This window comes from Panthera uncia, chromosome C2 (genome assembly GCF_023721935.1).
Source record: "Panthera uncia isolate 11264 chromosome C2, Puncia_PCG_1.0, whole genome shotgun sequence".
Lineage (NCBI taxonomy): Eukaryota > Metazoa > Chordata > Mammalia > Carnivora > Felidae > Panthera > Panthera uncia.
Genome location: NC_064810.1, coordinates 110,565,529 through 110,592,674, shown reverse-complemented (window position 1 = coordinate 110,592,674; position 27,146 = coordinate 110,565,529). Strand labels below are relative to the sequence as shown.

The window sequence follows — 27,146 nt, the reverse complement described above, 5'->3', positions numbered from 1 at the left end:
GTCCCTGAATTCTGTTTGTGATGGTAGTCACTGTCAGTCTGTGTTATTCTTGTGCCCTTATTTCCACTCACTTTAGCTTTTAGAATTGTGTAGATGGTCTACAAGAGTCTAATAAAGCATCACACTTTATTATGCATGTGTGTGCTTTGTCTCTGGTGACCATAGTGTCCTCTCTTTGTCAGCAAATCGACAAACGTGCCTTCAGTTCTCCTGTTTTAATGCTTGCCCCACTCCTCACACAGTGTGAGCAACAAATCAGGCACTTGCTATGCTCAAGCAGCTGAAGGCTTTGAAATCAATGAAGGTTCAAGTGTTTTTCTTGAAGAAGAAAATCTTGTAAGATTTAAAAGATTACCCCTGTCCTTTTTTGACTTAATTTATTGAACTCTATCCTTCAACTTAAGGTGATATTTTTAAACTAATGATAACACTATTAAAGGTAGGATATAGCTAAAAGGAAAGAGTGATTTGCTAAAAGTTTTTCTAAAATAAAGACTACTAAATGGTTTTTGTTTACAAGCCACATATACTTGATTATTAACCAAGCTTCCATATTCTCTTTTTTTAACCCAGGAGGATTTAGCAGCATAGCAATATAATAATGGCAAATGTCGTGTTTTATCCAAGATCCACTTGTCTTCATAGCTAGTTTTTCTTTTTTGAAATAGCCTAAGTTTAAAATCAGTCAGTTGGATTCAGCCTTTCAAATACATTGCTTAAGAAATATAGTTAAATCCCTCTCCTCCTCCTCCACACTATAAAGTTATTTCTGATGTGCACGGACATTGATGAATACATTGAAGGGCGGATTGCCCGAGGTCCTACATATTCATAAATGGAAGGTCAGAGGGCCTAGCAATTAATACGTACCTAATTATATCAGACAAAAATGATCCCAAATCTTAAACTCTACAGCTATATAGAGTTATTTCCTCTCTGTGTTCTTTTATCTCAGAAGTGGCTTCCCAGCAGCAGTATTAGCTGGCAGTGCCCTGGCTTTGCCATGGCATTCTCTGCCTCTGCAGTCTGTTCCTGAAACCCCGAGTCATGAACCTGCCACTCAACTGCACACCGCCTCTCGCTTAGCTCACTTTTTGGCATGCCTTAATGTTTTTCTTAGTTTCAAATGATACCCAAGTTTCATATCATTTTAATTCTCTTTTGTCCGTATTTTGATAGACTGAAGCAAGGATAATCAAAAGAAACATTTATTTACACTCTGTACACTTTGCAAACAAGAGTAGGCCTCCTGACCCCTTAACTCCTACACATCTGTGTAATCATAATATATGCGGACTTCTGATCTTCTGACACTTTGCAGTGACCTGATGCTTTCGCTTCTGGTTCTGATGTTGGATTTTTTGAATAGCCTTCTTGAAAATGACCTACACATGAAAAAGTAAATGATTGGATCTAGGCACACATTGCACGCAGATAGGAAAAGTGTCATTTCTTTGCAGTAATACAGAATTTTGTGTGCAGATTCATCTAAAAGTCTGTCTAAGTGACTGAAAGTAAAAGGAATTCTGCACAAGTGATAGGGTAGAAAGCAGGTGAAGAACACTGCCACAACCACCCTTATGCTCTGGTTATGTTTCCGCTTTCGGCTTGACTGGCTTATGAATTGCTTGCTGGATTTATGGATGTACCTGGATATGGCTATGTAACATCCGATTAGAATCACCAGCACAGCCACAAATAAGCAGCTGTTGACATAAATGACTGCTTCATGCCATTTGACTCCCAAGGGACTTTTAAGTTTCATGCAGTCATGAACATTTTCCTTGGTTAGTTGGCCATTTGTTAGAATGATGTTTGGCAAGGACAGAACAGCCATGATAACCCAAACACAAATAGATAAAACCTTAGTAAAGGTTATGCTATACATTCGAGAGTCCCCAAATGGCTTCACCACCTTCAGATAGCGATCAATGCTTATCAGCCCAAGAAATACGATGGAAGTATACATGTTCGCATAAAATAAAACTGAAGTGTATCTGCAGAGGATAAACTTAAAGTACCAAGGTCCAAATCCTGCATCATGCACTATTCGAAATGGAAATGTCAGTGTCATTATGAGGTCAGCAACCACTATGTTTTTTAGATAAAATATGAAGCTGGTTTTATTCCTAATGTGGAAGAAGATCCACACTGCTAGACCATTCAGCAAGATGCTTGCCACAAATATAATGAGGTAAAGCACAGGCAAGACAATAGTGTCAAATTCGTTGTTAACTGTGATGTTCCTTCCGGGTCCATCGCTCGTGTTACTTGGTGCTTGACTCCCTTGGCTGTTCAGCTCATTATCTGTCAGAGAAGAGGGGAGACATCACGTCAGAGCTTAACATGTGTGCCCCACAGACTACTAGTCTCCTTGATAGGCTACTGCTATTTGCTATTTTAGGCAAATTAAAATATGCCTATGGCATTTTAAATAGTTACTTTAGTGCATTTTTAATGTTTTGAGTGGCCAGGGCATTAGTGGCCTCTCCCTCAAGTCCTCCCCACCCTCCCCCTGAACACATGCACACCCAGGTCCCTTGGGTAAAATGTTGTATTTCTGGTTCTTTATGCCAGTCTTTTGAAAATAAGGAAAAATCCACCAATGGCAGTTATTCTGATTTTTAATTTAGTGTTTGAAATCATTACAAACAGAATCAATAAAATCTGTTGGCAGAAAATTGGAATTTCCTCTAATGAAAATAAAATGGCTAACACTAGTTATTCTTTTAGGTTAGCCTTTGGCACACACTTTGAAATAACTTTTTAAAATCTCTCCCGGTGTTCAGTTGTTGAATCATCAGTAATTGAGAAACAGTAAAACTAGTGGGTGATTTCTGAAGTTTTTGCCCTTGACTTTCTTACAGAATGTAAGAGCCTTTAGGGACCATTATTTGGAATAGAAACAAAAAGAAATTGTTGTTAATATAGAAGTTTCTTATCATGGAGAGCAACTTGTTAAAAATAGTTCTAGGCTGATACCTATTTTTATTTACAAGGCTACGCTATACCTGTTGCACTTACATAACATTTTTAAACCTTTTACATTTTTGGAATTTTTAGTTCATGTTGTTAGAGGCCTATGCCGTACCACTCTATCGCATAATCAGTACCATGACGTATGAGAATCTTATTTACATGGCAGCCATGGAAATGGGCCTCTCGTGTCTCCTACTGTGAGGGGAGTGAAACCCATGGGTAGCCCTCACTCAGGGCTCTGAATCCACTCCTGTTTTCTTGCTGATGGACACTTCCCACAGGCTGCTCGAAGCCAGTAACTCCCCACAGGAAGGCTGCTAAGACAAGACTTTTCCTGGGACAGAAGAGTTCCTCTGACAAATGACTTTGGCTGAAAGCCTCATCATTCTGGTCAGAATTTTGGTCAAACTGCATTCAAGTTTGAATCTTCCCACTCATCCTCCTTGCTCCCCTGTCCTGCACAGTGGTCAGACCTGCATTTCAGTCTGTAATCCCTTGCAAGCATTTCCCCCAGTAAATCCCTTGGCCATCCATTATGTTTTGTCATCTGCCTTGTTTTCTGTCTTTTAAACCTGGACTAACACAATTTTCAAATGACCTTTTCAGATGTAAGTTCACAGGGAAGGTCATTACTGAGTTTTTACTTCTTTTATTTTTTTATTTTTTATTTATTTTTTTTTATAATTTTTTTTTTTTACATTTATTTATTTTTGAGACCGAGACAGAGCATGAATGGGGGAGGGTCAGAGAGAGGGAGACACAGAATCTGAAACAGGCTCCAGGCTCTGAGCTGTCAGCACAGAGCCTGACGTGGGGCTCGAACTCACGGACCGCGAGATCATGACCTGAGTTGAAGTCGGCCGCTTAACCGACTGAGCCACCCAGGCGCCCCTTTACTTCTTATTAATAGTGTTTATTATAATTACAGTTATGTTTTGGAATGATTTTGTTTTAGAGGTAATAGCATTAATTTTGGCCTCATTTCCCTACATGACAGGCAGTGTAGTATGTACTTTAGTTCCCTTCTTTGAAGAAATATAACAGGGAAGATAGTTTTGATGATTATAATCCAAAAACAGGTTCTTAAATTGCTGCCTGGAATTTAAGTGTGGGCTCTTCCTGAGTAACCTTGTCCTCTTTCTAATTCTTTCCCTTTTATTCTTTGCTACAAGTGTTTTTAAAAACTGGTTTTCCAGGCTGAAATACCCTCACACAGGCTAGTAATTTATAGCTGGACTAGCCTGTTACAATGAGACCCACAGTATTATTAGGCTTTATAAGTTTAAAATGCCTGATTCAGCTGCCATCTATATTAACTGCTGCCAGTTTCAAATATTGTCTTGAACAGTATCTTTCAAGCCTATTTTGACTTAACGAAGTGTTGCAATCTTGGCTGTTTCTGCACCACAAGATCCCCATCAGCATCAATGTTATTAGAAGCTTTCTAAGATGTGCAATTTTACCTGGGTTAAGATAGTGCTTGAATTAATTTCTGCAATTAAACTATTAGCAGTCACTTTCATCTAACCCAGAATAGAACCCTGTGGGAAATGGAGAGAGGGCAAGTAAGTTTTAATCAAGGTAAGTGGTCCAGGCAAGGGACACAGACTGAAAGTGGTCAGCCGATGGCTCTGGCTTACAACAATTATGAATGGTTTTCAAAACCATTGTAAGTGCAAATAGAATGGTTCACAAACTGTAGCCATACTTGGCATGGATATTTCAGCCCTTAGTGTTGACTCACTGAATCTATTGTGCATATACACTGTGGACTGGGAAGACCCATACATCCCAGTGTTGGTTTGGGATTGTGTGTCTGCTCAGTATATCGTTATATTTTAAAGTTTTAATTGTATGGACAAGCACTCTTATGAAATGATTTACTGATCAATTATGGTTATTGTTAAAGATGGAGTCTTAAATCAGAATGTCAAAAATAGTACTTAACAAACACTGTGTCTCATAAATGACAGATACCAAGTGCGAGTGGCATTATTCCACAGTGGTTATGGTGGTTTTGTCAGTCTGGTGTTGAGCTTGTTGATTATGTCACCTCATAGTATTTACTTCCTTAGTTTATGTATAAGATTAACATTTTGGAATAATTTAATTCAGTAGGCTAGGCCTAGGCTTGGCTATTTCTTCATTTACAAATTCCACACTTATAATGCAGCTTAAACAGTAAGTTGTTAAACTTGTTATGAATTATTTTATGAAATAATATGGTAGTAGAAAGAAAAAATAATGGTTCTTTAGCAGGAAGAACCATCTGTGAGTTGCTCTGGAAGGCTCAAAACTTGATATAGAGTTTTGTCTGATTTTTTTTTTTTTTTAATTTTTTTTTTTTCAACGTTTTTTATTTTTGGGACAGAGAGAGACAGAGCATGAACGGGGGAGGAGCAGAGAGAGAGGGAGACACAGAATCGGAAACAGGCTCCAGGCTCCGAGCCATCAGCCCAGAGCCTGACGCGGGGCTCGAACTCACGGACCGCGAGATCGTGACCTGGCTGAAGTCGGACGCTTAACCGACTGCGCCACCCAGGCGCCCCTGATTTTTTTTTTTTTAAAGAATTAAGTTTGTGTTCTTTTTTGCCAGCCACTCCCATTATTTCTTCTCTTATGTATCTTTGCCCCAGATTCTCCCAAAGCTGGTGAGTGTGCTCAAAAGCACTTCTGTGCACAGAGCTCACTCTTCGGAACAATGAACATTAAACGTGTGTGGCTCTCTTCACCCAGTTACTTTTATCATGTTGTTCTTCACCCTCAATAAAAAACTTGGCCAAGGTAGGGAACATTTTTAATGACAGGTAGCTTGGTGATTCAATTAAGAAAATTAGAAGGTGTTTTTACAGTGTAAAGGCTATTTTCTCACACACTCCTTGTTTACTAAGATGTTATTACCTGTATTATTTAGCTCAGAGCTTGATACAGAGTGATAATTGAGGGTGAGGATTCCTTTGTTATTTTCTCTCCTGCTCTTCCTTCTCCAACTCCTTTTAAATTGGATTAACAAAGACACTGACATAAGAACCCTATTCCATAGTAAATTAACATTTTGTGCCAGCCTCTGTGAGAGTGGTATTGTAGTCCATGTGTTGACCATTGGGATGTGGCCGTTTTGGTGTGTGTGTGGGTGGGTGGGTGGGTGGGGGGGGGCATTGTGTGTGTTGGAGAAATGCACGGGGCTTGTGGCCATATATAGCATTCAGCACTTGTGGCTACTGTATTGGGCCAAGCAGAAAAGAGCACGTTTGTCCTTGCGGAAAGTCCCACTTGAAGCTGGTTTAGTTACTTCAACACTTTGTAAAGTGGAATAAACAGTAGCCATTTTGCTGGATCTCCCAAGAGTTAAATTCTCTGCAAACATCATTTCGAGGACAGTCTCTAGTGCTTAGTAGATGTTCGTTTACTGCATAACTTAAGTCATTAATTACAATTTGTCTCATTAATAGTGGTCACATGATGAATGATAGAGCGGTGAAGAATCTTGGTCCTTTTGCTTTTGGTATAGCTGCGTTATTGCTCATTGGGGTGTGTCACTCTTTGGCACAGAATGTGAAAGTATCAACAATATGTGACTGCTCTACCTGCCTGGTAGGAATGAAACACAGAAGTCATACAAATTATAGGGTGTCACTACCATGGCACAACTGCCCTTGTGCGGTCAACTTTCCTTGTATGGTCATTGTCCAAATAGTTGCATTTTCTTTTTTTTTTTTTAATTTTTTTTTTAACATTTATTTATTTTTGAGACAGAGAGAGAGCATGAACAGGGGGAGGGTCAGAGAGAGAGGGAGACACAGAATCTGAAACAGGCTCCAGGCTCTGAGCTGTCAGCACCGAGCCCGATGCGGGGCTTGAACTCACAGACCGCGAGATCATGAACTGAGCTGAAGTCGGATGCTTAACCGACTGAGCCACCCAGGCGCCCCAATAGTTGCATTTTCTAAATAGGAGAGTAGGCACTTGTTGTCTTTGACCTCCTGGGAAGCATTGGTGAACCTTAAACTATTACATCTGGAAAGTAACAGATACTTTAGTTTGGGTATAAAAATCTTCCCCAAATCATAACGTAATCTTTCTTGTCCTTTTTGAGATGGTCTGTGATTCTGTCCTGCCTGTTCACTGTTTTATATTTAATGAAAGGCCAGGCTAAATGTGGATTTATTCTGTTAATTGGTACAGTAGCCAATAAAATTCCCAAAGTGTCACACAGTATAAATAACAGTTATTTATGAAAGAAGATTTTCTATGGGTTTTTTTCTACAGCTTACCTGGTAATTTTGCAAGTGTCAAGTTGAGCCCCATTCTTCAGTTGTGATGGACTGTAAGCAAAAATACGTGTCAGGAAACACTCGGGGATGACTGAGGGGAGGGTTCGGCATAGGCTATCCCTGGTTTGAGTCCTGGGTGGGGGGGAAAGGGTTTGGGAAAAGTTAGGAAGGAATTTGAACACAGGAATTCTACCTTTTCTTTAAAAATACATGTATATACCTTCACAATTCAGAAAAGGCATACTCTTTGGATATGAACAACTGTGCCAAATGAGAGTTGCCTGCTTTGTGTTCTCTTTCAGCCTGCCATGGAGCAAGGACCATTTCTGTGTATGTGGTCTATCTGAATGCCACTCTGTGGCCCTGGGAAAGCTACTAATGTCTCTGTGACTCAGTGTCTTCATCTCTGAAATTAGAATGATAATAATCATACTCCAAGATTGTAATAAGGACTACTTGAAATAGTTCATATAAGACATTTATCAGAACCTGGGTATAGGAATGCACTCAGAACGTGTTAGCTTATGTGGTCCTCTCCCTGCTTCTACCAAATCCCCCGCACCTAACCTGAGCATATAATAAATGCATCTATGACAAGACTTACATGCAGTTGGAGATTATTAAAAAATTTTATAAAGATCTAGTGCTGATGTATGTAAGAGTGTTTTAGAAGCTCACATGTTTTCTTCTTCTTCTTTTTCTTCTTCTTTTTTAAAATCTTTCTTTAATTTGAGAGAGAGCATGTTTGGAAGAGGAGCAGAGAGAGGAGGAGAGAGAGAATCCCAAGCAGGCTCTGCACTGTTAGCAGAGAGCCCTATGTGGGGCTCGAACTCATGAACCATGAGATCATGACCTGACCTGAAATCAAGAGTCAGGTGCTTAACTGACTGAACCACCCAGGCACCCCTAAGCTCACATGCTTTCAAGTATCTATCCTATTCTTATCATCTCTGGGGTTCTAGTTCTGGGTTTACAGTAACCAGCTGTGAGACCTCTAGTAAGTCACCTGACCTTTCTGGAATTGCCCTGAAGGCCCTATAAAATCCCTTTTGGGACTGTAATTTGTGTGAGCTTCTATGTTTTCCTCAAACATAGAATTCCATTAAAAATTTAACATCATTGGAACGTTTGCCTCATAAGTCCCTGTATTTCTCTTTGACAATTCCATTCAATCTGAAAGTTTTGATTAGGAGTGAAGAATTAAATTGGGTTTCAGTGACGGGCGTGCGATTATGACTTAATACCTTAACTTTTCAGACCTTCAGATTCCATACATTTTTATAAAGATTAACTGAGATCGGGGTGCTTGGGTGGCTCAGTTGGTTAAGCGTCCAACTGTGGCTTGGGTCATGATCTATCTCACGGTTTGTGAGTTCGAGCCCCGCGTCAGGCTCTGGGCTAACAACTCAGAGCCTAGAGCGTGCTTCGGATTTTGTGTCTCCCCCTCTCTCTATCTCTCCCATCCTCATGCTCTGTCTCTTGTCTCTCAATAATAAATAAACATTAAAATTAAAAAAAAAAAAAGATTAGCTGAGATCATATGTGCATGTAACATTAAATGCTAGAAAATGTTTCCCCCGGTTCTCCTTCAAGTAGCCCTGTGTTTTTTGGCTTCTCTGAAGTATTGATAAAAGCAAAAATTCTGGAAACTGATTTTGAAAAGTGTGCTGGTCAAGTCCAATGTGTTTATGTTTTAAATGGTTTGCTACAGGGGAAGTCACACTGTTGCTCATGAAACCATGTGAGACTTTCTCTTTACTGATGTTGTTGATAGACTGTGCAGCTGCAGAGATCCCAAGTAACCTCATCCCCTTAAAAGTGCAAAGCAGGGGTGCCTGGGTAGCTCAGTCGGTTGAGCATCCGACTTCAGCTCAGGTCACGATCTCACGGTCCGTGAGTTCGAGCCCCGCGTCGGGCTCTGGGCTGATGGCTCAGAGCCTGGAGCCTGCTTCCCATTCTGTGTCTCCCTCTCTCTCTGCCCCTCCCCCATTCATGCTCTGTCTCTCTCTGTCTCAAAAATAAATAAACGTTAAAAAAAAAAATTAAAAAAAAAAAAGTGCAAAGCAGATTTCTGGCTGGTGTAAGCACTTACAGTTGCTGAGTCAGCAGGAAAAGAGCACTTTGCAGGCAGAAGCGTATTGGAGAGTTTGGCAGCAAATGTTTCTTTATCTGTTACTTTGCCCTTTTCTGTTCCCTAGTATCTCGTGAACTCTGGGGGCTAGATTTGGTAGTAGATGGAAAAAACATTTCCCATATTGTTAGTGAACGCTCTCTCCACTAGAATCCTCTCTTTGTGAATTTAGACACCCTATCCATGTCTCGTGTCAAATCACTACATGGTGGGCACCAAAAAGGTTTTTTTTTTTTTTTTTTTGTTAACAGAGCATGGACAATGACTTGGGCTCTTAAGAGTCTTTCCTATTTTGGTGTCAGTGTTGCAGGATTTTAAAGTAAGGCAAGGATGTGAAACTCCACTTTGTTTTTAATTATTAAAAATTACTCAAAAGAATGATTGAAGCAGTTTTCTGAACTTCATAACGATAACCCTTGGATTCAGTAAGCCTTTTTTTTCTTTTTTTTTTCTTTTTTTGAATCAAGCTTCTGATGGAAACATTTCATGGAGTTTACCTGACAAACACCTCTTCATTTGTACATTTCTCTGTTCCCAAGTTACATGGTTTTCTTTCTCTTGGCTTCAAATATACTTTACTGAGTAACAAGAATTCCAATATGGCTTACCCATACTAGAAGAGGAGCTAATATGGGTGAGCCACACGCAACAGCGGGAGAGAAAGCAGAAAGCCATTAAGACGGACCCAGAAAAGAGACTTGGGGAAAGTATTTATATATCACATTTCTGATAAAGAATTTGTATTCAGAGTGTGCAAAGAACGTTTACAACTTCTTAATAAGAAAACCAGCGAGAAAATAAATTATCTAAAGATTTGTGTAGACGTTTTCACCAAGAGCACACGAAAAGGTGTTCAACATCATTAGTCATTGGGGATATTTAAATAAAAACCTACAATGAGATGTTATTTCCTATCTGCCAGAGTGGCTGTAAATAAAAATGAGAAAATGAAGTGTTGCTAAGGACGTGGAAAAACAGAAACACTTCGGCATTGCTAGTGGGAAGTTAAAATGATGTGGCCACTTTGAAAACAGTCTGATAGTTTCTTATAAAGGTAAAACTAATTTATCATTCAGCCCAACAATTCCATGCATATATATCTACCCAAGAGAAATGAAAACGTGCCTATGCAGACTCCTGTGGAAATATTTTGGTAGCATTGTTTCTAGTAGCTAAAAGTCAAATCAACCTAAATATCAATTGATGAATGATGGATAAACAAAATGTGGTATAGTCCTGCAGTGCAATATTACTTCACAACCAAAAGGAATGAAATGCAGCTATAATATTGACAAGCCTCAAAAACATTTTGCCAGGTAGAGAAGCTACATGTGAAAGACTACATAACATTTGGATGAAATGTCCAGAAAAAACAAATCTATAGAAGTGTAAAGATTAGTGTTTGCCTCAACGCTGGGGGTGGGAGTTGAGAATAACTGTGAGGACATGAGGGGTTTTGTTGGGGGGAGGGGTGATAAAACTGGATTGTGGTGATGGTTTGCAAAACTCTAAATTTACTAAAAAGTATTGAATCATATGCTCAAAATTGATACAAATTATGACATATAAATATCGTCTCAAGTTAAAAAGGACAAAAGAGCACATAGAAAGGAAAAGTCCTACAAATAGGCTAGCAACTGACCAACACTACAGATGAGTTTCAAGACCAAGAGAAACACATAACAGGTACATTCCCTATCTTCTGTTAAAGCAGGTGGTGAAATGCAAAGTACATTTAGCAAGAGTTGCATCTCTTGAAGTGTGTGAGGGGGGGCTGCTTAGCAATATATATATATGATTCATTCATGAATTTCCTCTTTTGGAATTGGGTCCCAGGGGCATCTGGATAGCTCAGTCAGTTAGGTGTCCAACTCTTGGTATCAGATCAGGCTCTGTGCTGTCAATGAGGAGCTTGCCTGGGATTGATAGTCTCTCTCTCTCTCTCTCTCTCTGTTTCTCTCTCTCTGTTTCTCTCTCTCTCTCTCTCTCTCTCTCTCTCTCTCTCTGTTTCTCTCTCTCTCTCTCTCTCTCTCTGTTTCTCTCCCTCTCCCTTCCCACCTGTTGTCTCTCTCTTTCTCTGTCTCCCTCTCCTGTGGTCTCTCTCTCTCTCTCTAAAAATGAATAAACAAACTTAAAAAGTACTATAAAAAATAAAATCTTTAGAATTGGATCCCAAATCCAGAGACCTTGGATATGGGTGATGATTTAGACTTCTGGGGAATCCATGCTTCCATTCTCTTAATTATTATTGAAATTATATAGAAGAGTTGGGTTTTAATTAGTTTCTGATAAGATACTTGTGTTTTCTGGAATCTAATTTGTTTTTCAGTTATGGGAAATGAGATACTTTATTCTCCTGTACTGGCCTCTGAGAGTCTCTTCTCTCCTCCATCTCCTTTATTACCATCTCTAAATAACGTGCTTTCCCGAATTTAGGCCATGGCTCCTCATTCTTTTATTTCCTTTTCTTCAGGAGTGCTCATGTCTACTCGGATGCTCAGCTATAACCTCTCTTCCCTGATCCCTCTTTTCCTTTCCCTAAACTTCAGTCCTTCGTGCACAATGAAATGTGCTATATGTGGATGTTCCTCATAGTCGACAACTCTGAACTTGAACTGTTTTCCCTTTCCTCCATGGAAACCACTTTTCCTTTTATCCCTATTTCTGAATATTTGCTTCATCTCTTGGTCAAAGGAGTGCTTTACAGGGTAGTTCTTTTCCTTGCCCCTTACCTGGTCAGCCCCTTACTTGATCTTCCTGTTTGTCTTATTACATCTTTCCTTTGCTGTGAAGGAAAGCTGTTACAACCCCTACCCCCAAAGGCCCCTTCTAGAACAAGGCCCTCATAGTTTCATGTGTGGGTCGCTGTACTGACCTCCTGTCTGGTCTCTGCTTCTTTCCTCTCAAGTTTCTCCTGCTTCTTGTTGGCAGATTTTTTTTTTCTAAATAACCCAAGTAGCCATGCTTTCCTTTTCTCTCTAAACTCGAGTTATTAAATGGTACAGAAATTCTTGCATTAGAGTTCCTAATCAGATAGAAGGCGTTATTTTTGTTGTTTTGAAGATCGTAGAGGGTGGAAGTTAAAAGAAGCTGGATTTTGATAATTAAGAGTTGCCAGTAAGCTTTGGGGATAAATTTCCCATAATGAATCTTTTGAATTATGGGTACAATAATGTTATCTGCTCTATAGCATCATTAAGAGGTTAACTTAGAATATACATTTATAAATAAGTGCTTTATAAATGTTTTTGTTTGTGTTAAATGTTAGTTTTTATTGGTGTTATTTCCAGTAGTCCTTCCCTAAACGCAATTCAAAGATCATTTTAATTTGATTGGAAACTGTCAACCTTAACCAACCGTGGGGCACCTGGGTGGCTCAGTAGGTTAAGTGTCTGAATCTTCATTTTGGCTCACATCATGATCTTGTGACTCCTGAGTTTGAGCCCCGCATTGGGCTCTGTGCTGACAGTGCACAGAACCTGCTTAGGATTCTCTCTTCCTTCTCTCTGCAGGCCCCCCACCCCCCAACTCATGCATTGTGCACTCTCTCTCTCTCAAAAATAATTAACATAAAAAACAAACACCCATTGCCCTGACTCCTAGCCAAGCACGGTGGCAGTGTGGTGGAGTGTGGGGTTTCAACTTCTGTTACCTTCCAACTTTCTGCCCCTCCATTTCCTCATGAAAAACACGAATATGAGGATATGTCCACAGAGGGATGACCGCCAGGTTAAAATGAGAATATTTATGACCACCTGGCACCATTGCACAGGGTAGGAGCCGTCTTGCTGGTTCCTGTTGTGTAGCATAGGGACACAACAGAATTTATCTGGTGATTGATAGGTTGGACACAAAGTGAACCATGTTCTTGTCACCTTGTTGATGGTGATAGTGTTATGTGGTTTGTGGTCCCAGCCCTTTGACTGATCTCTTTGCTCAGCGAGCTTGCCCTTTAAGTTGTGTCTGAGCCTCATCTGACTGCTGTGTGCACATAAACTGCAGGGCTGCTGTGCGTCCTTGGCATGTCCCGGCGCCTGCAGGGTGTTGCAATGAGGGCTGCTTCAGTGGTAGTAATGGCTTGGTTCCAGGACCTTGTTCACGGGCGGGAATCCTGTTGTGCCACCTCCTGCTCCCCCAGCTGAGAGCTGATGAAACCACTCAAGAATGTGATGTCTGATGTAGGCCCAAGCTTCACAGCCATTCCTGAGGTTAGATGGTATCGATGCTTAGAGGCCTGGTTTTTGTTGTTGTTGTTGTTGTGTTTCTTTTTTTTTCTTTTTTTAACCATCCATTGATATCCTCCTTTGACTGAGGAGGTGGTGGAATGAGGGTGGTGGAAAAGGACTACTGTGTTCTCAGTGTCTCCTTTATTTTAGACCTTGGACCAGTTGCTTGATGTCTCGTACAATCCTCAGAGCAGTCCCATGACCTAGGTGCTTCGTTCCCTTTCCTCCCCCCAGGTGGGATGATCCGAGGCTCAGACTCATTAATTAACCTGCCCTGACTCACATGGCGAGTAATGGGTAGAGTCAGGATTCATCCCAGATCTGATAGAAGCTGAAGCTGGAGTTCTATTATACTGGCCCAGAATAAAAATGAAGAACGATTCTGGAGCCTCATTTTGGAGGACAGGAAATAGAGGGGGGGGGGGGGCGGCACAGGGCAGAGGGGGCATTTGTTTTCTCCCGTCCAGCTGGTGAAGGAACTGCTAATCTTCTAAACTGGAGATCTAGTTTTGTTTGGCCTGAACAATGTTGAAAACACCAGGAAATTGCATATAAGAACTCAGATCTGGATCCTACTTTCAAGAATGAGATATGCAAACACTGAGCACAAGTAATCCAGCAGCATCAGCTGCCTCTTCCCGATGGGCAGTGTGCACGCCAGTTTGCCAGCTCCCAGCATTTTCTGTTGGCATCCTGGGTGTCCTCACTTGGGAGTGTTAACTGTCTGATCCTATAGATATTTGATTTTATAACCTTTGGTTTGTCATTTAATCTTACGTGACTACATTTGATTGATATGGATCAAGAAGTGTTCTATTTAGGTTTATAAATGTATTTTTCTTCTTCCTCTGCTCCTTGTCTATGGACTCCTAATTTTTCTTGCTTTGAGGACCATTGCAGAGTATTCTTTCCAAATGATTTTCCTGGTACCTCTTAGCGATTCAGAAAAATAGTGTCAGGAGATCTTACTTAGTTCACACTTGAGAATTATTAATGGTCACAATTGAGCTTTTCTCTGTGTTCAGCCCTGTGCTGAGGTCTTTAAGCAAAAACCCTGCTGGGTATTGTTAAACTGTTTTTCTTGGAGGGAGAACTGAGATTCTGGGTCCCAAGGAAGGAAAGGTTATAAATGGTGGTGTAGAGGCTTGAACCCAGGCGTGTTAGATGTCTAACTCTCTCCTGTTTCCCTGAAAGGGTAATGGGGGGACCAGGGGAAGGATTAGCATCCAGGACTGGTGAACTGCTACCTTAGGCACATAGCCTTGTAGTTAGAATTCACTGTGTTAGACCTCAGCCTGGTTGGTGAGCCCCTTGTGCCCAGCTTGGGGGAACCCCTGCCTCAGCAGAAAGAGCCAGCAGGTGTGCCTGCTGGGACCCAGCAATGTCCTCTCTGGCTGCACAGGGTCTCATTACTGTCCTTCGGATCAAGATAGGAAAAATGAATGCCAGTGAATGCCAGTGAAATGAATGCTCCCTGAATACGGTTATTCATCACTTGTTGGAGTGATTATTTGGTGGCAGTGGTTCTCTCTTACTTGTCTTCCACTTTCCTGTTTGAATTTTAGAGGCTCACATCCAGAACTGTTAGAATTTCAGATCTGAGGGTTTTGTTTTGTTCTGTTTTGTCTTTTTAGCAGCGGGTTGGTCATTTTCTCACAGAAAAGCCATAATAAATTAGTAACTCATATGGGAATACCGTTGTGGTATCCTTACATTTCAATGGTAAAGATGTAACATTCACAAAAAACATCTAATGTGAGGTTTCTGGTGAAAGATAATAGTCTCTTATTTTGGAACTGTCTGTAACCCAAGAATACCTTAAATTTAAGCTGGAAGGAGGGTGGGAGGGAGGGTTTTCCAATGCTGGTAACAACAGCTTTGCTGGAGGCCTTGGGAAAGAAACAGGTTACCTCACTGGATACAGTTTACTTTTTTTTTTTTTTTTGTATTGAAATTAGGTCACTGTAGTCATAGGTCGCTTTGTTAATGCATGCTTCGAATCACATCCGAAAGGTGTTGGAGTGCCAAGCACAGTCCATCAGGTTGTTCAGGTACTACTCTGAAGTTCTCTTTTCAGACTTGCACTTGACATCTATAGCCTACAATTGTGTGTCTTTTGGTTCACATTGAGATTTAGCAGATTATTTATCAGGTGACTTCTGACCACTTGTTGGTAACTATTTCTTTGAGAGTAGTATAAAGTGGATTGTAAACTCCATGAAGGCAAGGCTTGGGTCTAATGCTTCTTTACAACCTTCCCTAAACCTGGTTATTCCCTTTGTACAGGAGAGGAACCTTACCAGGGAGATTCAACACCTTGCCCAACATCACACACACTGAGAGGCAAAGCCAGGAAAGGAGCTTTAGTTTTTGTGACCCCAGAGCCTCTCTGCTATGCTACTTGACTTGATGAGTGGAACCTCAGAAGTAACCTGGCTAGTGTCTTATACCTCAATTCATAGGCAGGTATTACGTTTTTGACTTTATTTAAGTCTGTGACCCTAGACGAAACATTTTAGCTCTCGAACTTGTGCATTTCTGAAATGGGAAAAATAATAGATGCCTGGACTAGTTCCCAAAGGTGCTGTGAGAAGTTGTGAGATAATATATACAAAGTCAATTTTATGTTGTAAGTACTACAGTATTATAAAGGTGTAACTCATGGCAAATAGTACGTTTTTTTTCTGTTCAGTAATAAAATTTGTTATTAATCATATAGTTAAATTTTAGAGTTGACCGAATTGACATGTATAGTTTTATTTTCTCTTTAGGCAAAGTCTGATTGATATATAGCTCAGTTCTGGATGACTGAAACAGAGGAGGCTGGTCAGAGAGGTTCGGGGCTCTAGTTTCAATAACCAGAGTAATGGTTTTAAATGAACATGTGGAACGAAATATATTTCAGGTAACTTCTGGTTCCTTAAAACAAATATCTCAGAATTTAAGGTCCCAGGTAGAGTGTTCAGTTGCTGGATTCACATCCTGAAGAAGGGAGGAGTACTTTGCACAGGCTCAGGGAGTGGCTGTTCCTGTTCACAAGGGTCATTCCATGGTGGAGGCACTATACTTCAGAGGTAACGTGATTCTTCATGCTGTGATGGTGGGGGTCTTCTCACCATTCCAGGAAGGTCGTCATCACAGTTTTCTAGCTGTGGGTAAAGGGGAGGTGTTCTCAACAGAACACCTACCTGTAGAATGTGTGTCCGCTCAGCTACCTTAAATCTTCAGATCACAGTTTAGTCAATACGTTGTTTAATAGAATAAGACTGATTCCTAAGAGGCAAGTCCTCCTTCAGTTTTATCCCTTACCTTCATTTATAATGAAAACATTCTAATGAGGTCTTTAATACTAGTGGATATTTCACATTTTTATCAGCATCAGACCCTCCCTGTTACTAACTTTGTCCTCTTATAAAAACAAGAAATAAATTTCCCCACTCATATATATGTAATAAAAGGATCTGGTGTCATATATAATTGATTTCATGTATGTGTGTGTGAACACATACCCATATATATGCGCGCGCGCACACCCACACGTATAGTATTTTCTTTAAAGTGATTATTAAAATCAACGTCACTGGCATTAATTACCTGATTTTTAAAACAATGCTTCTCAAACTAGTGGGAATATTTGAATCAAAATAATTTTGGATAGATGTATACAGATGGTAAGTTGCTCAACTAGGAGAAATAAGTAACTGTTTGCATTATTATAATATTTCTCATATGTGTTTTCTCTTTTTCCCCGTCATATTTCCTTGATTAATGTCCTCTACCATTACAGCCCTCTCTTCTAGCTTCCTGTCTTGTACACAATACAGCTGAAGCCCCTCTGTAGGTACCCTCGTGACCTGATCTTGTCTACCTGCCCACTTCGCAGCTGCACCAGACTGCCTGTCTACCTGGCCCTTTTGTTCTGGAAATCCCGCTTCTCCCTTGCCCAGCTATGTAAGGGCAAGCTCCTTACACAGCTTTCAAGTCTCACTCCTCTGCGACCTCTTCTAAAAGCCTTCCGTGTTCCCCCCTATACTGTGTCAGTGCTCCTTAGTCCCTATTGTCTGCCTCGTTGTCCAGAATTCCAACTATTGCATTTTCCTTGTTTGACTGCTTGAGAGTCTCTGAATCCTTCTATCTCCAGAATCCATCAGAGTACCTGAAGATACAGGGTCAGGCTCAAAAAACGTTTGCCTTCATGTTAGGCTCTCTTGGAATGTGGCTGCCCCCTGTGACCTAAACTGATCTTAGCAGAGATCTACCATTGTTTCCTTAATGAGTATCTTATTTTGCCATCTGAAGTAGAAGAGTACAACACAGGAAGGGCTGAGAGAATAGGAACTGGCAGTTGATTTCATGTAAGACATGAACAAAGGCCAGGAGAAGGGTCATCATACACTGGTCCTCTGATGTTTCCGAACACCTCCCTCTGAAGTAGGGGGACTAAAGTGGAGGGTTGCCAATTCAAATAAAGCCCCATAGGTAATATCCCCCCAAAGGAAAGTGAGCCAGGTATCAGAAGAAATCATCAACAGTACTAGTATGCTAGTAAGATCCAGCTAACAGCCAAAGCGTCAGGGTAGATAAACAGCAGGGCTGAGGACTATATGTCCTGGGGGGATGTTGCCCTAGTCTCAGGCTCTGGATTGTTGCCACACAGGTGTATGGGTCAGCTGCTATCAGATTATCTGATTTATAAGAAAAATGGATTTTCTATAAAATTGCATGAATTTTAAGTTACAGATTAATTTTGTTAACACATTGGGTAGGCCCAATAAAGCTTGTCTGTGGGTTACAATTTGTGACATTGGCTGCACCAAACCTTTCCTTAGCGTTTCTGTTCATTCATTCCCTGTGGGACTAGAGCCTTGTTACCTGATGCTTGCTCCAAAGCTCTACCTGAGTTTTACCAATTTCCCCTTCATAATTTCCTTTTGGAAATTGATGAGTTTGTAAGACAAGCTTTGAGACAATGTATAGGATTTCAGACATTAATGGCATTGTATTTAATTTGGGATGACTACTTCAGAAGCTCTGAAGTTTCTTCTTACTGCTAATGATGGTGTATTAGATTGAACCACATGGAAATAATATTTTGTACATGTGAAAATGGCATTTTCATGTGCCTACCTACCAGTTGAGAAATTTTTGATAGGATGTATTATTGCAGCATGAAAGTAGAATGTTTTAGGGGGAAGGGAATATTGGTGTTGAATAAATACAATGGAAATATCCATTAAACAATGACTGTAATATGCAGATGCATTAATACAGTAGTTACCTTTTTGATGGCATCCACTGTTTTTTATTCCTTCATTTTGCTACATATGATATAGGTACTACATTAGACACTTTGACACGTGCAGTACTTCATCTTGTTTAAAGTTTTCATTATCCAGATCATTACAACGCTTGGTGGAAACAACCACAAAATAATTGTGATTATTTATTATATCTTACTGTGGGTAACCACATTGTACCCATGTTATGAAGGATTGTCTTCTTTGTAAATGCATCTAGTAAACAATTAGTTTTGTAGTTTTTCCAATTTTCTCTTTCAACCAATTTATCTACATTGTTTTGAAAAGTGCAATGATGATTTGTTTTCAGTTTTGTTCATAAGCTTTGAGTCTGGTAGGTTGGAAGAGGAGGAGATGTGGCCAGGGAGGCCATCCATCCCAAAAGCAGTGTGGCAGACCCTGTGGTGCCTGTAGCCTAGGGGCAGCTCATGTCCATGTGTCATTTTCTTACCTCTCCTCTGTCAGCTCTCTGCCTGAAGCCATGTAGCTGAGTGCTAACAGCCCAGTATTTTCTCTTAGCCTTTTCCTTTCTTCAACTAGATCATAAGCATCTGTAGTGCAGGAACCTTAGATTATTTTATTTCAGCTGTCCTCTATTATACTGACTTCTGCTTTGGAAGCAACCAGAATCTTGGTTTATTTAGTACTCTCCATGGCCTTGAAAATCAGAGTTTTGCTCTACTGTCTGTCCGCTGGAGAGTTACTCTGGTGGCTGAAGGCCAGTAGTATCTCTGACCTGAGAGCATGTTCAGTCTATTGGCTAACCCCTCCTCTGGTAGTGGAAAAGTCTATGTTTCTATCTTGTTAGGCACAGCAACAGCATTAAGAAGCATAAGGGTTTGGCAAATACTGGCTAATCCTATTGTGCATGTAGGACAGTTGTGAATTATTTAGATACACTTTAATTTATTAAAAAGACATTGGATTCAAGTTGCAGATCTGCCATTTACTTGGGCAGGTTACCTAACCTCGATGCTTCCCTTTTCTCTCCTGGAAAATATTCATCATTGGATTGATTTGAGGATTGAATGAGGTATTACCACAGTATTACCTCATCAGATCCTTAGAGATCTTTTTATTGGAGCTTGGCATATAGTAAGAACTCACTATTTTGATGCTACCTGAGTGTTAGTAAGAACAGTCTTCCCCCACCCCCACGCCATTTTTCAAATAAATTGAGGCTTAGCGAGGTTCCCTCAGCAGACCTGTGAGTACAAGAGCCCAGGTTAATACACGTGGTAAGTGATGGAGCCTGGATTTGAACACAAGTCACTCTGACTGTTGTGCTCATAACTATTCTGTTGTTGCTGCCTCCCCACGAATTGGGGGTTCATGTGCTGATTATTATATGATGTCTCCTTTGGAAAGAGTAGAAAGTAAAGTAGCTCCATCTTGACTGTAATCTATCACGTACCCAAGATAGCCATTTATCTCCTGCAGTCCGGTAGTACAGTAAATAAATCACAAATCTATATAATTTTGCTTATAAACTATGCAAAAAAGGGGGGGAGGTCACTATGGCAAATAGTGCATTTACTCAGAGATTGCAAAGTAGTGACTAAGAGCATGGTTGACGGCAGAAAAACATGGTTCAGGATGAGAGCTCTGCTACTTGTGTATTTTTTAAACTTCAGTTTCCTCAGCTGTAAAATGGTGGTAATAACAGTATTTACAGCTGTCTCCATTTGTTTTTTGAATATGGGTGAAATATGCAGTGCTCTTGGGCATATATTAAGATATCAATGTATTTATGATGGTTGTTTTAGTATTAAGGCTAGAAGGGCAGTTTGTGTCATGACTTTTATCTACTACATTATAAAAAGTCACTTAGGAGTTAGCTTCTGTTTCTAAAATGATAGAAATTATTATTAGAAATTGCCTTATAAGAGAAATTAAGGAGTCACTGATATGAATGGCTTAATGTGATGTCTTATACCATGTGAAACTTAATCAGTACTCTTCTTCAAGCGCCTTTTAGTGTAAATGTTCTCATCTATGGCTAATATGAATGTTAATAAAAGATAAAAATATGCTAATTGGGTGCAAGGTAGAGAACAAACATTCTATTCTGCCCATTTTTGCCACATAGGGAGGAAGAATATTTAAAAGTGTCGCCAGGTCAGAAAGGAGCTTAGACTTAACCATTGGCCTGATGGAGAACATGTGAGTCTTGTTTCTTATTCACTCTGATACTCTCCAAGTGGTTCATCTCATCTACTTTTTAACCACAAGGTCATGGTTGCCTTGGCTCTCCCTCTCTGCTTTTGATGGTCACAGCTATAAGCACTGCAAGTGGCCCTTGTGTTTGTATTACTGCAAAGCTTTCTACCTGAGGAAGCAAGGAGCTAACTGTTCTCATCTCCATCTTGCAGAGGGAGAATCTGGAGCCTAAAGACGTTGGGATTTGATTAACATCATGTAGTTGGCTGGGACAGAAATGGAGAGAGGATCAGTCCTCCTTATCTTGTTGGGCTCCACCCAGTGCCCCCTCCAACATTCCTTTATTAGATCCAAGCCTTGGTTCTTGATAACGAATCCTAGTACCTCGGCATATCACCTGGATTGTGGGAATGTAGAGATGCTGGGGGCCTCTAATGACCATCTAATCTGATTCCCTCATTTTATTGTGAGGGATGGGAGTGAGCTTCCAGGGAAGTAAGAGGCTTGCCCAACTTACTGATAACTTTTGGCACAGTCTGCATCCTAGCCCTGGTCATTTTGCTGTGAGTCCTTGACTTTCTGCCCTGAACCAAACTTCTGTCCCCATGCCCATGGAGAACCTCTGTCCTCAAGACTGTGGGCTGCTCCCAGGTGATTTTCCTTAGATTTCACCTCACTTCTGTTCTCACCAGGACAGGCTTTGAGGGAGTTGTATGAGTTTTCCTGTTTAGAGGCATATAAAGAACCAATGACTGTTCTTGTGTCCTCTATGTTAAATTTCTGTGGAATTTTCTGAGTACAGGCTAAGCATGAAATACTTTTTGTTCTTGAAGGAAGTGAACCCCTAAGATAGCAAGGAAGGGAGAAAAGCAGGCAGACTCCGAAGAGGGCATGAACACTAGTAGCTTGAATAAAAACATCAATTTTCAGTTAGTGTCTATTCACCTACCCCCTTCCTTGAATGCAGAAATCCCTCTCAGCCCGCTGTCTCTGGCTAGGAAATTTCCCCTAAGCCTCTTCATGAAAGTTATGATTTTGTGCCTACATCCTTAAATACAGTATTCAGGAATCTATTCCTCCAGCCCCTCTGCCTTCACCCACGTATATCAAAAGACTTTTCAAGTAGATGTTGCAAATGATAGTCTTAGCAAAGGATTTTGCTGAAGGACTAAGAGAATCTCCTCGATTCCTAATTTCAAGAAGGAAAGACTTTTGTTAACCCCAAGCTGGCAGAGATAATAATGATATAAAATATGAGCAATGTCTGGCTCTACCTGTCCCATATAGTTTTGGTAATAGAGAAGCAAAGTTTTTACTGTGTATTTTGCTAGGAAGTTGGCATCTCTAGTTAGGATTTTGAAAGAAAGCTGTTGTTGAAAATGTTAATACGCCTAACGCGAAAGCAGATTCAATTTGAAATACAATATAAAATTCTCTAGCAGCTAAATGTTGTTAACCACGAAAAGTCCCTCTACTTTAGGCTCACCTATCTTTTAAAGTCTTTATTATAACACTGACAGGTTCAAATCCCCATGCTTGCTTTTTGTTTTCCTCAGTGAAGCAAAAACTTCCCCAACAGTCTGAACGTGAAGCCGAACTAAGCTGGCTCGAGCCCTTTGTCAGTAGCCGGGCAGTTTCCTCAGTGCCTTCATGACATGTTTTAACATGATCTCTTAATGGAATAGGAATGAGGATCGCCCTGTTCTTTGTGGCACAATGAGAAGATTGAGATTCTTTTATCAGAATGAGGCAATCTGGGCAGAAAAATCATCTTTCTCATTTTGGTCTCTCTGTTTAAAAAAATGTAAATGAACGATTATGAAACAAATGTACATTTTAGGACGTAGGAAACAATGAGAAGAGACTGTGGATTTTACTCAACCTTAATAAAGTAAATGTGATAAAAGATTTCACTGAAACAGAAGTGATTTCCAAATCATCATTTCCCCTTTTGAAGTCACGATACACAGTTTACATTTTCCGCCCGCCTGAGTTGGAAACCTCGAAGCCCCATGAAGCATGTATGGCCCCTGTTTTGGATTGTGGAGCCTCCCACAGAGTCGTTACATTATCTCATTCAGTTCATATTCTAATTTCTACTTTTTTCTTCAGACCTCAGATTTAAGCAGAAGGATAATTACAGTCTTAATCAGTGCTGTGTCCTATCAACCACAGCTTTTAAGAAAATCAAAAAAAAGTTTTTTTGATTTACCTTTCATTGCGGTGTCTGGGTGTCCATTCACCTGATACGGTGTCTTCGAGTTGGAACAAGCTTCTCAACTCTAATTAAGAATAAGCCTTGAAACTATGGTTAACAGAGAAGTGGGTTTTCTGGTACAGCATGAAAAATAAGCATTTTTCTCCCTGTCAGAGAGGGTGGGTTCTCCCCTACTCTCCTTGAGAGTGTCCTCTGAGGCACCCTTTCAGATTGTCCTGCTTGGAACAACTGGAGCAACTTGCTCTCTCGCTAAAGTAAGTGACTCACATCTGAGAGTAGGTGAGATCTGTCGACTGCGGAAGAGCATTTCCTGAACCTGCAGGAATCAGAAGGTGATTCACCTGAAGGGAACACAGAGGGCTGGAGCTCAGCATGCCAGAGGACTGTTGAAGGAGAGGGGGATGGAGTCTAAGGAGTCTAAGTCTAAGGTTGGGGTTGGCCTCTACTAAATTAGTCCCAGTGTTTAGGTTCTTCCTTTTTTCTTTTTCTTTTTCTTTGTTTTATTTTATTTTGCAGGGGTGGAGGGACTTTCTACTGCTAATTAGAAAATATGCATTTGTAATCTTCCTGACAATTAAAGCTTAGATTGAAAGGAATCAGAATGTATTTTATGAAGGACAAATCCTTTAAGATATTATTCAGCTTATTATTTAAAAACTAAAGTTGAAATGTGTTTCTACTAGTGATAACATTGGAAACCTGTTGTTTTATTCAATAATCTGATGATCTCTGTGGACCTATTTTTATATATACACAAATGTCAGTATTCAAAAAAATTTTTTTTTAAATTTTTGTTTAATGTTTATTTATTTTTGAGACAGAGGGAGACAGAGCATGAACAGGGGAGGGGCAGAGAGAGAGAGGGAGACACAGAATCTGAAACAGTCTCCAGGCTCTGAGCTGTCAGCACAGAGCCTGACGCGGGGCTCGAACTCACAGACCGTGAGATCATGACCTGAGCCGAAGTCGGACGCTTAACCGACTGAGCCACTCAGGCGCCCCAGTATTCAAAATATTTTAAAGTTATTTTGGGGGTGAGTTCTCACCTAATCCTTTGAATTCCATTTTTAAAGAGAAAACAACTTTGTTCTTTGTAAAAGTTTTCCCACAGTGATAAATTTATATATTCAAATCACCTTTTCTTATTTGTAATTAATTTTAGAACTTTCAGATAAAAATCTACAAAAGATTGCAAGGTTTTGCAGCAAACAAGTAAATAAATGAAATTTCACCAGATGGAATTAAAACCTGTTACTATCATGGGTGAAGATAAATGAAAATATTAAATGTGCAATCTTTTTGAAGTCATATGTCAATAATAGATATTAGTGTTTACTTACACCTTAAGGAAATTATTTATATATATATATATATATATATAATATATTTTATTTTAAATTTTATTTTAAAATATATATATTTATGTACTAATTTGTATAGTAACTTTATGTACTAATTTATTTTTAAGTTTTATTATTTTAAACTATATATCTACATCTATATATATCTGTGTGTGTATATATATATACATATATATATATATATATATGTATATGTGCATGTTCTAATTGGTTTTCTTTCTGTGTTAGTACAGAAAAACAAAAATGTGTTTAATTTAAATACTAATAGTTGAGGGCACCTGGGTGGCTCAGTCAGTTAAGCGGCAGACTTTGGCTCAGGTCGTGATTTTAAGGTTTTTGAGTTGGATCCCTGCAGTTTGTGAGTTCAAGCCCTGTAAAATCGGGCTCTGTGTTGACAGCTCAGAGCCTGGAGTCTGCCAAAGATTCTGTGTCTCCCTCTGTCTGCCCCTCCCCTGCTCACGCTCTGTCTCTGTCTCTCAAATAAATAAATAATATTAGTAGTTGAATTGTCAAAAATTCAAAATTCTGTTTCTTCTATTGCCTGTTCCTAAACAAACAAAAACAGACAACTACAATTTAAATGGTTCTCCATTCCATTCTCTTTAGGGTGGATTAAGTTATAGATGAGTAGACCGCCCTAGGGAAAGTCTGTGAACAAAAATTAGGCAACCTAATAGTGGCTCAATCTTAAAAGATTTTGCCAGATTTAGAAATAGTCAGTCCTGCATTAGGTTTGACTCTGCTTTATGCCAGTTTATACTTCTCCGTGGATTTTTGCTTTTTTACATTTAAAGCAAGTTTACTGCGTCCTGTGGAGAAAGGTTACACTTGGAGACCTTTTAGTTGGAGAGATTTGCCCTTCTTGGGTTGAGTTCATTGCCATTTGTTGCTGTGAGACTTAAGTAATCAATGATATGAAATCAATTCAACTATAAAAATAACCAGCTGCCAAGTCTTAACAGCATCAATTCAAAGAGAGTGTATCCCTTGTAGCCTCCTTAAAAATGTGTTGAGCAAAGGCCTTCTTTGCACATTCTGGGGATTATCGTCCCAACTTTCCAGTCATGTGTGTGCAATCATGTTAGGGATTTTATCTGGACAAATACTTCCTAAGTGTCTGTTAAAGGCCTAAAGGCAGTTCTGTTATCTACCTTAAGTTTTAATACATTTTTACCCAGGTTGACTTTGTCCTATTAGGGCCAACTAACAACATTAACTTTTTATGTTAAAGAAAAATCTTTTTCCTGTGTAAGGACCTCAGGTTTTCCCTGTAACGATGCGATACCTTGACTTTGCACATGGGATTTTTATAAAAAGCTCACAGAGGAGGAAGGGAGCTGGGGTCCCCGTTGTCCACTTGAGGTAGGCGACCCTTTCTCTTCTGGAGCTGGGCTGGGGCCATATGGCATAGGCTTTCCCCTCCCTTAGTAACATAACAGTCAGATGGTACTATTTAGAAGCTCTGGCCAGTGATACAGACTAAGTCTAGTAATGAAGAAGTTAGCGTGAGGCAGCCTTTACGTATGTGTCCTAAAGCGTATCATGCCAATCTCAAGTTGGGACTCGTTCACGCTGGTCTTACTTAACATTCAGAGAGGGAAATAGTACACGTTTAGTCACGAAAAAAGTGTAATAGCTTTGATGAAAAGAGCAGCTAAAAAACAGCCCATAACTTTATTACTGTTCAAATCACCGAGAGGTTAACCTGCATAATTTTTTTTCTGCTGATTTTTATAGCAAGTCTCTTATTTCATAAAAGCCACAGGAGACTTTATAACCATAATTATCTTGCTGCTTCATTGGAAGGTCCTATTAAATGTAGGGAAGCTCTTTTAATAACATTGTTTTAGCCTTTACAAACCCCAAATTTATTTTGAATACGGGACGACATCCTGGGATGTGTTTGTGTTTCTTGACCACCACAATGTTTTAAAAAATGTGTTTTTTTTTTATTTTTTTTTAACTAAAGATGATTGTTTTTTCTTCTCGTATTATTTTTTAAATATTTATTTATTTATTTATTTATTTATTTATTTATTTAGAGAAGGAGAGCAAGCAGGGGAGGGGCAGAGAGAGGGTGAGAGAGAGAGAGAGTCCCAAGTAGGTTTGCACTGTCAGTGCAGAGCCCAGCATGGGACTCCATCTCAGGAACTGTGAGATCACGACCTGAGATGAAATGAGGAGTCAGTCGCTTAACCCACTAAGCCACCCAGGCATCCCATTTTCTAATATGATTTTTAAAGATGCTAAACCTACAGACAAATTGAAATAATGGTTCAAATAGATTTCATCTCAACTCACATATTGTTCACCTGTTTCACATTCCCCCCCCATCCCCAATATGTTCGGTGGACCTGTTTGAAATTATAGTCAGTGTGACGAATGCTTTGCCCTTAACTGCTTCAGCATATTTCCTGAAAACAAAGATATTCTCCTGCCCAATCACAGTGCTATTATCAGTCGAGATTAATGTTGAAGCAAAATATTTTAAAATATACTG

The 27,146-nt window shown here is 39.8% G+C and overlaps 2 protein-coding genes across 17 annotated transcripts in view; one reads left to right on the top strand and one right to left on the bottom strand.

Moving 5' to 3' along the window:
- The window catches only part of MED12L (mediator complex subunit 12L), a 336,247-nt gene that overhangs the window by 196,463 nt on the left and 112,638 nt on the right, over positions 1-27,146 (top strand). The window lies entirely within an intron of this gene.
- GPR87 (G protein-coupled receptor 87) lies at positions 510-24,003 on the bottom strand. Its single transcript, XM_049629679.1, has 3 exons — positions 23,280-24,003; positions 7,254-7,385; positions 510-2,307 (listed from the first exon to the last, which is right to left on the bottom strand). The coding sequence occupies exons 2-3, from the start codon at positions 7,285-7,287 to the stop codon at positions 1,265-1,267; spliced, it is 1,077 nt and encodes a 358-aa protein (XP_049485636.1). The 5' UTR covers positions 7,288-7,385; positions 23,280-24,003; the 3' UTR covers positions 510-1,264.